The sequence below is a fragment of the Onychomys torridus genome, chromosome 14, assembly GCF_903995425.1.
Source record: "Onychomys torridus chromosome 14, mOncTor1.1, whole genome shotgun sequence".
Taxonomy (NCBI): domain Eukaryota; kingdom Metazoa; phylum Chordata; class Mammalia; order Rodentia; family Cricetidae; genus Onychomys; species Onychomys torridus.
Window position 1 is genome coordinate 26,618,188 of NC_050456.1, and position 14,190 is coordinate 26,632,377.

At 37.9% G+C, this 14,190-nt stretch overlaps 1 protein-coding gene across 1 annotated transcript in view; it reads left to right on the forward strand.

Moving 5' to 3' along the window:
• The window catches only part of Ttc6 (tetratricopeptide repeat domain 6), a 160,737-nt gene that overhangs the window by 114,342 nt on the left and 32,205 nt on the right, over positions 1–14,190 (forward strand). Inside the window, exons 15-18 of the mRNA XM_036206397.1 lie at positions 3,899–4,068; positions 6,316–6,436; positions 8,184–8,334; positions 12,519–12,601. Of these exons, the coding sequence (XP_036062290.1) occupies positions 3,899–4,068; positions 6,316–6,436; positions 8,184–8,334; positions 12,519–12,601 (525 nt within the window). The remainder of the gene's footprint in view (positions 1–3,898; positions 4,069–6,315; positions 6,437–8,183; positions 8,335–12,518; positions 12,602–14,190) is intronic.

Genomic DNA, 14,190 nt, shown 5'->3' on the forward strand with positions numbered 1-14,190 from the left:
TGAAGACTGAACTATGTGTTCATCATCATTATTTATATATATATATATATATATATATATATATATATATATATATATATAATTTCACAGAGTGGAAATATTTGTAATCCACACATCTCATAAAGGGCTAATATTCAAAACATACAAGGAATGCAAAGGATTGAGTAGCAAGAAAAAAATTTGACTTGAAAAACGGGCACAGGACCCACCTATTCCTCAAAGCATAATGAATAAAAACTGGTAATTAACATGAACAACTCCAGTGTCTCTGCTAATTAGAAAATTTCCAGCTAAAACCATTGATAAGTCACCACGCACCTGTGAGAAATGGCTATTAATAAAGCATAAAAGGTGTTTGTGAGTGGGAGGGGAATGGGTTGAAAATATATAGTTACATTTACAGTGTGTGTGTGTGTGTGTGTGTGTGTGTGTGATAGTCAATGTGCAGGGTCAGAGAACATGTTGTGGAGTCTGTCTGTTCTACCATGTGGGTCCTAGTGACTGATTCCAGGTTGTTAGGCTCTACAGCAAATGTCATTCCATGATGAGCCATCTCACCAGATGAAGAGAAAGAATTTTAATCTAAAGAATGAAATGTTTTTACGTACTCAAATTTATCAGTCTTTTGTAAGCTTCTTTAATTTTAGAAAATGGATCTCTCCTTTGATCAAAATCCTTTGAGATCAGATTAATAATTTACCTACAGACTAATGTAACTGTTTTTAAATTTAATTTTCTTATTTGATATGTATGGGCATTTTATGAGCATGAGCATGTCTGTGTACCACATGTATGCCTAGTGTCCTCAGAGGCCAGAAGAGATCATCGGGTCTCCTGAAACTGGGGTTCCAGAAGGTTGTGAGTCACTATGTGGGTGCTGGGAATCAAACTCTGGAAAAGCAGCCAATACTTTTGACTACTGAGTCATCTCTCCAGCTTCTCATAATTATTTTAAAGGATACTTTAAAAAGTTTTAGATTTGTGTTGATGTGTATTTTTCTGATGGGAACCAATGACCTACATACTATTTGCAGAATAATACTTCCACCATTTACTTTACTAATTGCACACATTAATTGCATACATATATTGTGAGATGTGTTTCTTTTCCATTGTCTTTATATTCTCATATTAATATATTTATTTAAATTTTAATTTTAGATCATACTTTTGTTTGCTTTTATCAGTTTTTTTTTCTGATTCTCCTTCAATTTAGATTTGACTTATTTTATTTGTCTGACTGTATCTATCTATCTATCTATCTATCTATCTATCTATCTGATGTAGTATATGATGTATTTACATAAAGAGTAATGATCCCTGTATTATTAGGAAATCCCATTTGCTATAACTCTTTTAATATGCTGTTACATTCAGTTTCCTAGTATTTTGTTGGTGATTTAAATATATATTAGTGTGATATATATACATTAGTGTAAACTGGTCTGTAGATTTCTTGTGTTGTCTTTTGTGGCTTTGATAGTGGGGAAACGTTGGTAAATGGCTGAGTAAGTCTTTCATTTGTTGAGAGAGTGAAGAAAGGACAGGTTGATTCTTTAGTATTTGGTCGAATTTATCTATGGATCCTTTGGTTTCAGCTACATTTTTAAAATTACTAATTCAGTCTCTTCACTTGTCAGTGCTCTCTCTATAAGGGCTATCATTTCCTTCTTGAGACAGTTTTGGTAGTTGGTGTATTTCTGGGAAGTCATTCATCGTATTTCGGCTAGTGTCATACCTTTTTGTCCTAGGGTAACAGAATATCTGAAACTGAGCCATTTACAATCATCAATTTACACTCCTACCAATAACGAGTAGAGTTCTTCTTACCCTGAGTCCTGATAGAATTTATTGTAATGACTTTTGATAGAATTTATTGTAATTTGTATTCCTGATAATAGCCGTTCTGAGCAGGAGTAAGACAGACTCTCTAAGGATTGTAGGAGTGTGTGTGTGTGTGTGTGTGTGTGTGTGTGTGTGTGTGTGTGTATGTGTGTGTGCGCGTGTGTACATACAACAGCAATTAGTGAAAAAAAACCTATGACTTTAAAGAGAGCAAGGAAGGGTGTATGTGGGGGCATTTGAAGGGAGAAAAAGGAAGGGGAAAACGTGTAATTGCATTACAATTTCAAAAATAAAAGAAGTAATAATAAAATAAAATAAATAAGAATGTTTATTGACTGTTTTCTTGAGAATTACTTAGTCCATTTTTTGATTAGGTTGTTTGTTTTCTTTTAAACTCTTTATATATGCTGTACAATAATACTGTATTAGATACATAGCCAGGAAAGATTTCTTCCTTTTTGCCAGGTTGTCTTTTTAATCAATTAACTATTTCCTTTGCCCTACAGAATTTTAACATTTCATTAGATCCTATTTGTCAGTTGCCGGCCTTATTTCCTAAGTGTATGGAAATCTAATTTAAAAAAAAGTCTTTATCTATGCCTGCATTTATACTATCTGAATTTTTTTCTCTAGCAATTTTATATTTTCAGGCCTATGTGAACATCTTTAATCCACCTGGAATTGATGTTTATGCAACATGAGAGATGTGGATCTAAGTTCATTCTTGACATAGATAGCCCCCTTTCCCAGAACTAGTTGTCGACATCCATTATTTTCTTCTATTTCTTTCTATTTTGTAATCTGAATTTTATTTCAGGAGTTTTCTACTTTATCAAAATGAATTAAGTCTCCCGTCTTCTCTTAGGAGCATGCCCTTTTAGTACTGGGGTGAGAGAGGATCTGGACACTGATCACTTCATATTTGATACCTTCTTGTTCTTTAAAAGTTAGAAGGAACTCACCTTTGGAGTTACTTCTGTCTAACAGAAGACTTTTGAAAGCAGCAGGCATCTTGAGACCCTTGAAGAAAGAATACCTTATCTTTAAGAAATGTCTCATTCATGTCTTAACGAATCAAAATTTTATATTTATTCTTTTTTTGTGATTACAAATAACATCATTTATTTCCAGTTTAAAGTACATACATAAAATTGAAAAGTAAAAGATCTACAATATTTTTCTCTAATTTCTATAGATTAAAGTCAGGCCGAGTGACCCATATGTAAAAATGTAATACATATTATTCTTTGAGACAGGGTCTCTCTATGAAGCACTGGTTGACCTTAATCTGACCTTGTAGACCAGAGATCCTCCTGCCTCTGCTTCCCAAGTGCGGGGGATTTAAAGGTCTGCGCTATCTGGCTGATTCTCAAAGTTCTGACAGCATCAACCTTCTGAGGGGCATGCCACCAATCCATGTTAATTCTCCAAGCACAGGACTACTGATGCTATTTTCATTCCTACTGAATCAGCATTGCAATCACTTTTGAGCTCATACCTGGGGTACTATACTACGCCATTCCTAGCTCTGAAGTCCTGACCTTAGACTATCACAAAAATAGTGGTCACAAGTCTTGAAAGCTTTTCTCCGTGGCCCCCATTGGCTAATGGGATAAAGACAAACACTTTAAAATCACAGATGTGTCTTTGTGATAAGACAGGCCCATCTTATAATACCTTGACCTAACTTCATATTTCATATTTCTCTCTACCTCAACACTTTTGTGCCAATATTGTTCCTTATACAAAAAGGAGCACCCAGAATAGATCCATAATAAAGAATGACTTTTTGAAAGGATTTTAAAAAGTTATCTCCTTGTAAAAGAAATGAGATAAAGTTAATAACCATTCAGCTACTTTAGAGACACAATTAATAAACATATAATTATGTAACAAAATGTCCCCTACAAAATTTATGTTGTCTTGACAACAGCATCACAACTAAACTCTCTTGAAAAGTAAAGAGAAAAAAATCAGAAATTAGGTGGTACGTTTAACAAAAAGAGAGACTATCTGTCTTGCAGTACACATTAAAATCTTTTTCTTTTTCTAGGACAAACCGAGGGAGAGCGTATTGTAAAAGGGCTTTTTATAAACAAGCAACCCAAGACTTTTCTGTTGCCATCCACTTAGATCCTAACAACTGGTTAGCACTATACTACAGAGCCTGCTTATTCAGGAAGACCAATCCTCATAGAGCACTGCAGGACTACAGTGTTTCAGGTATCAGCTCCGTGTATGTGAGAGTCTGCTATGAGGACCAGCAGCTCTTTCCTAGAAGGGGATGCTAATACTTGTTCACTCATGTAATATGTAGATTAATGTCCAGCACTGTGAATACTTACATACTTAACAATATTCATTTTGTGTACGTGTGTTGTTTACCTGTGTACATGGGAGCACATGTGTGTAGAGACTGGAGGACAACTTCAGGAGTTGACTAATTTTAAAATTTTTATAATTTTTTCTCCCATTCTTTGAAATTAAATTTAATTTTTTTGTAACATCGTCCTTCACTGGCCTCACTAAATAGGCTAGATTCTGTGGCCATTAAATCTAGGGGTCTACTCTCTTCAGTTTCCCCAACACTGAGATTGCCAACAGCACATGCTATCATGCCAAGTTTGCCGCCTTCTTCCCCGTGGACTCTGGGAGCAGAACTTGGGTCCCTGAGCTTCAAGGCAAGCACTTTACTACAATATCATCCCATCCCCCTAAATGTCTCATGTATGCTGAGAAGTACCTCATGTTTTATGTCTCTTCCCAAGGGTTCTTGGGAAAGAGGGCCGGAGATTGCTGCTCACTTCTCTTTTAACTTAGCATCTACTTTCCACTCATAGCTGACTCAGTCTTCACTCCTCCTTGGCTGGCTGTGGCCTTCGCTCTCTCAGTTCACTCTTCATGTCTCAGGGTGGCACCAAAGCAAAGGTGTTGTGTGTATGAAGGGGACGCTATCACCCAACGCTTCCAGTTTGAAGAGTTCCTTAGGCTCATCCGACTCCATGGGCTTGGTCCACCCAGAAAATTCTCTCCTCTAAAGCTTTACTCTTATATTGCCCCCATCAGCCTCTGTGTTGGAAGCTGTCGTAACAACTCAAAATGTCTACTATTGACCCATTCAGAGCAGACAGCCCTGAGTTTAGCCTAACCCTTTCCTATACATTATGCCCAAGGATTTAAATAATCCACTATGAAAACAAGGCTCTGGGATGATAAAGTTGGACATTTATGGGCCACTTTAATACTGCCTGAGGCTATTGTGGATACTCTATATGGAATACTTCCATGGAGGACTCAAATACTGGTATGAAGAATTTATTATCATCATATCAAATTTTACTGATACAAAGTCTAGAGTAGCTAAATCACTCAAATATATATTTTTTTCTAGAAGAATAGTTTTCCTACTAGTGCCTCAGCAGAGCCTTTCCAAGCCGGCAAGTCATACTGAGAACTGAGCAGTGGGAATGCCTTCAGGCTCTAAGAATGCCTAACGCTTCTCAAGTCTAGTATGGAGAAGTGTGTGTGTGTGTGTGTGTGTGTGTGTGTGTGTGTGTGTGTGTGTAAAATGTTACGTCTCAATCCAGACTGGATTGAGAAGCTTAGAAGATATACATTGAATATTACAAAAGCCCGTATGTTTCACTAGCATGGTTCTGAAAATAGAGGGCATGTGAATAAGCCAGAAACTTGTCAGGTGACCTCTCAGCTGGGTACTGGTGAGGACCACTCATCTACAGTGGAGGTTTTCCTGTCCTCTAGCTTCTGTTGTTTGCGATATTGCTCCAAGTTGCCCACTTCAATCGGGACATGTAGTCAATTTGCTCACCACTCTGTTCTTGCCTTCATTAACCTCAGCCTATCACTGTAGATAAATAGACCTGGCATCTGCCATATGCCTTTTCTGAACCAGTACACCCACACCTGTTCTTTAGTCCTTAATGCCTTTGTTATAATAAGAAGCCACTGTGTGCAAGGGCACCCTTTCATCAGCTGTTACATTCTAGATGAGCCTTAGCCATTGACTTACATCTTAGTCCCTGTCAGTGCACTGTGCTCCTTTGGACCTTAATCTCTTCATTTGTAAAGTGAGTGGAGTGTCTGAGTTTACCACCAACTCTAATGAATTGATGAGCCATAACAGCCACAGTGTTACTAGATAGCATTTTTTTCCCCTTTGCATAGCCCTGGCTGTCATGGAACTCACTCTAGACCAGGCTGGCCTTGAACTCACAGAGATCTGCCTGCTTCTGCCTCCTGAGTGCTGGGACTAAAGGTGTGTGCTGCCACCACCTGGCAGTTAGCAATTTTTAAAAAAATACGTATTATTTTCACCCACCAAATGGGAACACTAGTCATAGATACGTTGTTTTTGGATTGTTAAATAAGGGAAAACAATGGGAAGGGTGTGGTCTGAAACATAACTCATATGATTGTTTAGAAATCAAGGTGTATACTTTATATCTTCAGCTCTCATAAATGATGGATATGATAATCTTAATTGCTTTCTCCATCGGGGCATACTCTATGCACAACTAAAACTTTGGATGCTGGCAATTTGTGATTTTGAAACTGTTATTTCTCTTGAAAGGTAAGTCTGTCTTTTCATACTTACTTTACTCATGTATAAAAACAGGAAAAAAATAAAGTAAAAGAAAGCTTGCCCCTCACTATTGGTAATGTTGTAGAAAATAAGACTAATTATAAAATCACACTAGAATTATAATAACACTCGAATAAGTTTACCAGCCAACTAAGACTTGATCATTTCAGTTGCTTTGCAAAATTTAGAGATTGCAAAGATCTGAGAAGACTTAAATTCACAGAATTAAGTTAAAAAGTGACTAGAGTGGGCTTGAGGACATGCAGGCCACAGCTTTTTTGCAGTTAAGTCACTGGACAACTGTCGTCAAGTTTTAAAATAATGACAAAAATAGCTGTTGTTTCTTTCATTATTACACACAGTGTCCAACTCAGTGGAAGCAATGACCCTGTATTTGGAACACTTGACTTCATGTTGTTCAATAAATCAAAAGAAAATCCATTGCCGTTTAGCCGACAGGACAAGGAAGAGGCACAAATTGAAAGTTAGATAAGCCAAAAAGCCAGCTTTACAACATATACTTTAATTGAATAATTTTCCTCTCCAATGAATCACTCATTAATATGGAAGTTGTTACAGAAAACCAAGGAAGGCTGAGAGTGGGGAAAAAAACACCAACTAATTACCTGATACCAATTATCATCCTTTAAAATATATATACATGTAACATTATACAGATCCAGCAAGTCATTTTTAGGAATATATATGCTATGTGTTCATGTATGCAGATAAAATACATGTATATAGATGATAACAATTAATGAAGAAAGTGGCCAAGATTTTGAAAGAGAGTGAGAAGGGGTATATGGGAGGGTTTGGAAGGGAAGTGAAAAAGGCTGCGATTATATTATAACCTCAAAAGACAAACATGGAAGTTTTCAGAAAGAGTTAAAAAAAATCATGCTATTTCTGTACTGCCTAGCAGACAGCTCTCAAATAAAAACTTTGAACTTGGAGAGTAACACGCGTAGGTCTCCAAGGACCACAGTGGTTTTCTTTGGGGTTAGGGAGGCAGAGTGATGTTTGGGATATAAGGTCAGCAGGTGGGTGGAAGAACCCTTGCTCTCCAGCAGCCTGGGCTTCCATGGGCGCAGGTTGCAGGACATGTACTGTCCTTGTCTTTAGGACGCACTGAATAGAGCAATGTCTAAGGTCATCCCCATATTAACAATCACTTGATTATAGGAGAGAAAACATTTATTAGATATTGAAAAACTATTTTATATATACCCAAGTGGAGAGGATTTCTTTTTTCATTGAAAGCCACCAGACTTTACAACGGCTGCTTTTCACTATTTCTCCTGGCCTCAGGCAAAGACTTTTGAGTTGAGGAACAGTAATTATTGATTCAACGTAACTCAAGACCAAGTCAAATTTTGCTAAGAGTCTAGGAGACTATCATTTCCATTCCCAGTATAGACTCTCTAATTATTAATTCACTACTAAGTCTCTTATTAAGAATGTTCCTATTTTTTATTGAAAATAAGTTTTTTCATACAATATATTCCAATCATGGTTTCCCTTCCCCTACCTCCTCTCAGATCTTTCCCACCTCCCTGACCATTCATGCTTCTATTTTAAGAGACCACAGTAAACAAATTTCATTGTTTTAGTAAAATATTAAGAATATCTGGTTGCAATTGACTCATATATTTCATTAACCTTTTGATAATTGAAGAACAATGGAAATAAAATTAAATTTCTAAAAAATTTTACTTTCTTGGTTTCTTTTTAGAACTGCTACTTTGGCTTATATAAATATTGGCCTCATATATCTACTATACCTGGATAATTACACTGAAGCCTTTTGGAGATTTACTGAGGCAATTAAAGTTGATCCTTTATTTATTCAAAGCTATATTTGTAGAGCAGAAACCTATCATAAGGTATTTAAGACTTAGGGATCTTGAATTTAAAAAATTATTTTAATTGTTTAGATATTTATCCAATGTAACTCATAATATATGAATGTAATCTTTTTTCAGCTAACCATAGAGGCTTATGGATTTATAAGCAATATCTATTAAGCAGATACAGTTAACTTACTATTATTATTTACAAAGCCTCTTCTTAAAAAGTGTCCATTTTATTTTTATAATATCTTTAGCATATGTTTTATATTTTTTTACAAAACAACATACAGCTATTTTAGTTAATGTATTTTATGCAAATAAGAATAAATGATGAGGAACTTTCTGAAAATCAGTAGCTTTAAAGTTGCCTCTAATTTTTTTGCTGGGGAAAGCTACTGTTAACCTTTTAGAGTCTGTTGGTCTAATTCTGTGTATGTATGTTGTATGTATGAGTAAGTGTGCAGGTTCATAGAATGAGGCATGTATATAAAATGATGTCTTAGGGTTTCTGTTGCTGTGAAAAGACACCATACCATGGCCACTCTTATAAAGGAGAATATTTAATTGAAGTGTCAGCTTACAGTTTCAGAGGTTTAATCTATTATCATGACGGGGAGCATGGTGGCATGCAGGCAGACATGGTGCTGGAGGAGCTACTGCATGTTGATATGCAGGCAACAAGAAGTAGGCTGAGGCATTGGGTGTGGCTTGGGCATATGTGAGACCTCAAAGCCCACCCCCACAGTGACATATTTCCTTCAATAAGGCTATATCTACTGCAACGAAGCTATACCTCCTAATAGTGCCACTCCCTATGAACTTATGGGGACCAATTACATTTGAACTACCACAATCCACTTCCTGGCCCTCATAAGCTTGTAAGAATATCATAAAGCAAAATACATTCGGTGCAATTTCAAAAGTCCCCATACTCTGTAACAGGCTCAAATTGTTTTAAAGTCCAAAGCCCAAAGTTTCTTCTGAGACTCATGGTAATCTCTTAACTATAATTCCCCTGTGAAATCAAAATCCAAAAGCAGATCACATACTTCCAACATATAATGGCACAGGATATACATTACCATTCCAAAACATAGGGAAAGGGAGCATAGTGAGGAAATACTGGACCAAAGCAAGACCAAAAGCCAGCTGGGCAAACTCCAAACTCTGCATCTCCATGTCTGATGTCAAAATGCTGTTCAGGTCTCCAATTCCTTTCAGCTTTGTTGACTGCAACACAACTTGTTTATCTTGGGCTGTTTCAACTCCCTGTTAGCAGCTTTCCTTGGCAGGTATCCCACAATTCCAGCATCTCTAACATCTTGGAGTCTCCAAGGCAATCCACACAACGTAACAGCTTCACACAATGGCCTCTTCCTTTTTTTGGGGGGGGGGGGGCTTGGATTTTTGAGACAGGATTTCTCTGTGTAGCTTTGTGCCTTTCCTGGAAATCACTCTGTAGTGCAGGCTGGCCGCAAACTCACTGAGAAACGCTTGTGATACGTTTGCCTCTGCCTCCCGAGTGCTGGGATTAAAGGCGTGTGCTACCACTGCCCGGCACCCAGTGGCCTCTTTAGGCCTCCGTTCAAGGTCACCCTGACACGTGCCTGGTCTTAGCGGCTTTCCTTACTGTTGAGGGAGAAATTCACAGCTCCTTTCTTCTGTCTTCAGCTCTAGAACCATGTGGCTGAATTGTAGCTGGAGTTTTTCCATGTCCACCCGGCTCCTGCAGCCGCTCAGACCCAAGTCCTTGCGGCTCTGAGTTTTGTGGGCATGCAAAATGTAAGAGCATCTGTAAAAGTTTGCACCAGGGTTCCAGAAAGCTGTTGAGCTGGCAACAGGTAGCATGGCGCTCCTGAAACACGGGGAGCTGTGTTTGAAGCAGTGGAAGCAAAGCCCAGATTGCAAAGGAGACGTTCTACTGAAGCTTCAGAAACATGGGCTATTCTCCTGAGAAAACCTCCAGACACAAGGGCCACTGTCCCATGGAAGAGATCACATGCGCCACAGGCGACAGAGCCAGAGGCGTAAGGCTACCCAAACTTTTTGGAGCATAGAAGATGTTCTCAGCGGTCCCAGATGTTGGACATGAAGCTTTAGGACTGGTATTTGCTGTGCTGCAGTTCAGGTTTGCTTTGGTCTGATGGTTTTCTTGCTGTATTCCGCTCAACTGTTTGTTGTTGTTGTTTGTTTATTTGTTTGTTTATTGTAAAGGGAGATGTTTACTCCGTACCATTGAATATGGAAAGTATGCAGTTGGTTTTTTTGTTTGTTTGTTTGTTTTCTGTTTTGTTTTTTATAGCTCTTAAGAGTCCTACAACTAACAAATTTTCTTTGAAGCTTTTGACTTTTGAATATTATCGGAAATGTGAGACAGTCAAGTTTTGGAGTCACACTGAACATGTTTTGTGTTATGAGACCAGGTGCATGGAGCCGAAGAAGGAATGTTATGGTTTAAATTTAAAATGGCCCTGATACTGGCATGTGTTTGCACACTTGGTTCTCAGTTGGGCGTGCTGTCATGGGAGACTGTGGAATCTTAATGAGGGAAAGCCTCCCTAGAGGAAGTGCGTCACTACATGGTTCTTGGCGTTTTGTATCCTGACTCCAGTTCCTGTCAGGTCTCAGCTGCCTGACCTCTTGAGTTGAGAGGTATCCCAGCCTTAAGCTCCACCATGAGTGACTGTTATCTTTTCAAAGCACAAGTCAAACCCCGTCTCCTCCCCCCCGCCCCACACCTCTTATAGTGCATTCTAAAGTATTAGATCACAGGACCGAGAAAAGAAACTAATACCAACCTGGAGACTTGGTACAACCAGGTCCAACAGTGTGAACATGTCAGTAGTTCATTAATTGTGCTTCCAGAACAAGGGCAGATTAATTAAGAAGTTCCATAGAAATTCTTGAATTTGTTTACACAGGTTCTGTCTCTTGGATTTCCTCTTAATTCTACCCCATTGTTTTCTTCAAATAGTCTGTGCTATTTCACTTCCCTTTATTTCTGTGTATAAATTAGTTCATGGCCTTCTTCTAGCCGCAGCCTACCATCATATTTATGGCAGTTCTCGGTTGTTTGGCCTAATTTTTCAGGGTTTGTCTAGTGCTCCATTGGCAGTGTCTTCAGTGGTGGTTGGTTTTTGTCTTTGAATGTGTGGAAATCTAAGTTATGGTTCTGTGACTGTTAATAAGGATAGAATAAGTGTCTACTTTCCATATGACTCTCAAATGGGCCTCTTTTTACACTGTTCTTATATTTTCTTTAATCCATTCACATTCACTGATCTATTTTGTTTCAAGTCAGTTTCTCCATCTTATTTTTAAAGTGGAATTCACTTTTACTTCTTACGTTACCTTTTGTGTGCTAGTTTATTAGCGATGTGAATTTGGTGAAGTAGATGGTAAAAGGTTGACGGAGAAAACTTGAAAAGTTAAGTGAAAGAGAAGCATAGACCTGAAGGGATTGCTTTTACTGTTTATTAATTAGAAAACTCGAGGACATATAAGACTAGAACCCAAGACAGTTACTACCACCTGGATGCACCCGTCACCATCCGCCTTCTGACTCCAAGAAGGCCTGTGCTCCCCTCTGTCTCTGCCTATTCTCCTTGGGGCCACTCTCTCTTTTCCTTGGTCCTCCGAGAACTCTTTGATCCATTCTGGCCACCTGAATGTGAACTTGGCTCTTGAGTCAAATACCCTATTTTATTGGATAACACACCATGACAATAACAGAATTCCCATAACATATGCATACTACAATATATCACAAACATGAGTGTAAAATAATATGTGAATGGGTATTTGTGACCATTCCTTAAAATTAAAGATAAATAATTAAAAAACCAAAGATCTTGAATCATAAGACTTCTTTTTCAATTTTGTGAATTACGTGTGCTTTGGTGAGTTAAGGAAACTGTACACTTTTGTATTTATACACACACATATGTAACAACAATTAATGAAAAAGGAGGCCTTGCATTTGAAAAAGAGTAAGGAAGGATATATGGGAGGTTTTGGAGGGTAGGAAGGGAAGGGGGGAAGATGTAATTGTATTATAATCTCAGAAAATACAAGAAATAATTAAAAACGAGCAGAAAGGAAAACAGTATTTTTGGATGAGATTATACAAAAATTCCGCAAGAAATTGTAGGAGGGGCTAAACATCAAGAAGGTGATTGCTTCAACTAGAACACACATTTCGGTTTCTCACTCAACAGCTGCACAAATTGAAAAGGGCAGTGTCTGAATTATCTCGTGCTATCCACCTCCAGCCAGATGGAATCCAGCTCTATATAATAAGGTATGAGCGCAGAAACTGAATTCTTCTTGAGGTAACTTGACATCTTAGTGAACTCTTGGTACCCCACTATTTATTCTTGCAGTCTCCTTATTTTACATCTAATTTCCAAACAATGTCTACCTCTCAACATGTATTTCTTGTTTTTATTTAAATGTTAAGACAATCATATCATTCACTTTGCTGTACTCTTACACTGAAGTATAGTTTCTGAGAGTGAGCGTCTTGGAGACCTTTCTAGATTACTTGCTATGTAGACAGCACATACCCTCTCAGAGTAAGTACCTTTTAATCATTGGTTCTGTTTGTATCCACAGTACTAAATCGAACCCTCTGCCAATTTGATGAAAAATGTAACATTCAAAACTGTATTTCAGATTTAGAAGAATTTGTTATAGAAACATTTTGTAAGATATTAATCTCCAAAATATAATGTCTCAAGAATAATAGACCTGGGAAAATGCAATGGGACATATTTTCTGATAAAGATATATTTTGTGTTTTAACACTTAAACCACATTTCAGAAATTATATAAATACTTCTTCTCATTCCGTTCTGTGGCCTTTAGCTTTATTTTAGTGCCACATTTTCTATTTTTTTTCTTTCATAACTCCATGTTAATTTGTCTTTTTAGACTTTTAAAAACTGTTTAATTTTGCCAGGTATGGTCGTGCATGCCTTTAATCCCAGCACTTGGAGGCACAGGCAGAGAGGTAGAAAAGAGAGGGACAGAGAAAGACACACACACACACACACACACACACACACAGAGAGAGAGAGAGAGAGAGAGAGAGAGAGAGAGAGAGAGAGAGAGAGAGATGGAGAGAGGCACAGAGATGATCTCTCTGAGTTTGAGGCCAACTTAGTCTGTATAGCACGTTCTAAGACAGCCAGCACTACATAGAGAGAGTCTCTGCCTCAAAAGACCAAAAGCCAAAACAAAACAAACAACTCTATAATTTGAAAATGAATTTTATGTATACTTGTATAAATGAGTGAATGTTTTATAATCATAAAAAATTAAATAACATTATTAACTACTTTCAAACACTTACTTTGATAAATGAGTGCTTAGCTCTGAACAGGATGTTTAAACCATCCCCTCTCTGGCTCAGGGATTATCATGGAATTGCTGGGTGGAAAGACTTTAAGACCTGGAAGATGGGGAGAAGGTCTGTGAAATGTTATCCTCTGGGCATGGCACAACCATTTCAGTCACAGCCTCATAGCAACTGTGGCTGTCTGCAATGAACCCACAGGAGACTGGGCAATCAACAGTCAGTCATGAGCTAGAGGGGTTTAAAGCACCCTATTTTATCATGTTGAACTAAATTGGCTACTGATAGATTCTGGGGAAAAACAATCATTTGTTTCAGTTGGGTGCCCAACCAAGGAGCCCATGTTTCAATGAGTTTTAAACCCTTGGTCACATGGAAGATGCTGGTTAAACAGTGAGTCTTAAGACAACAATAGCAGAGCAGAGAAAGAGTGTGTGAGACAGGGGCATCAGGAAGAAGGGAGGGAGATGAGAAAAGTATGGTGCTATAGTAATCAGAATGTACTTTCTACGTGCATGAAACTGTCAACGCAC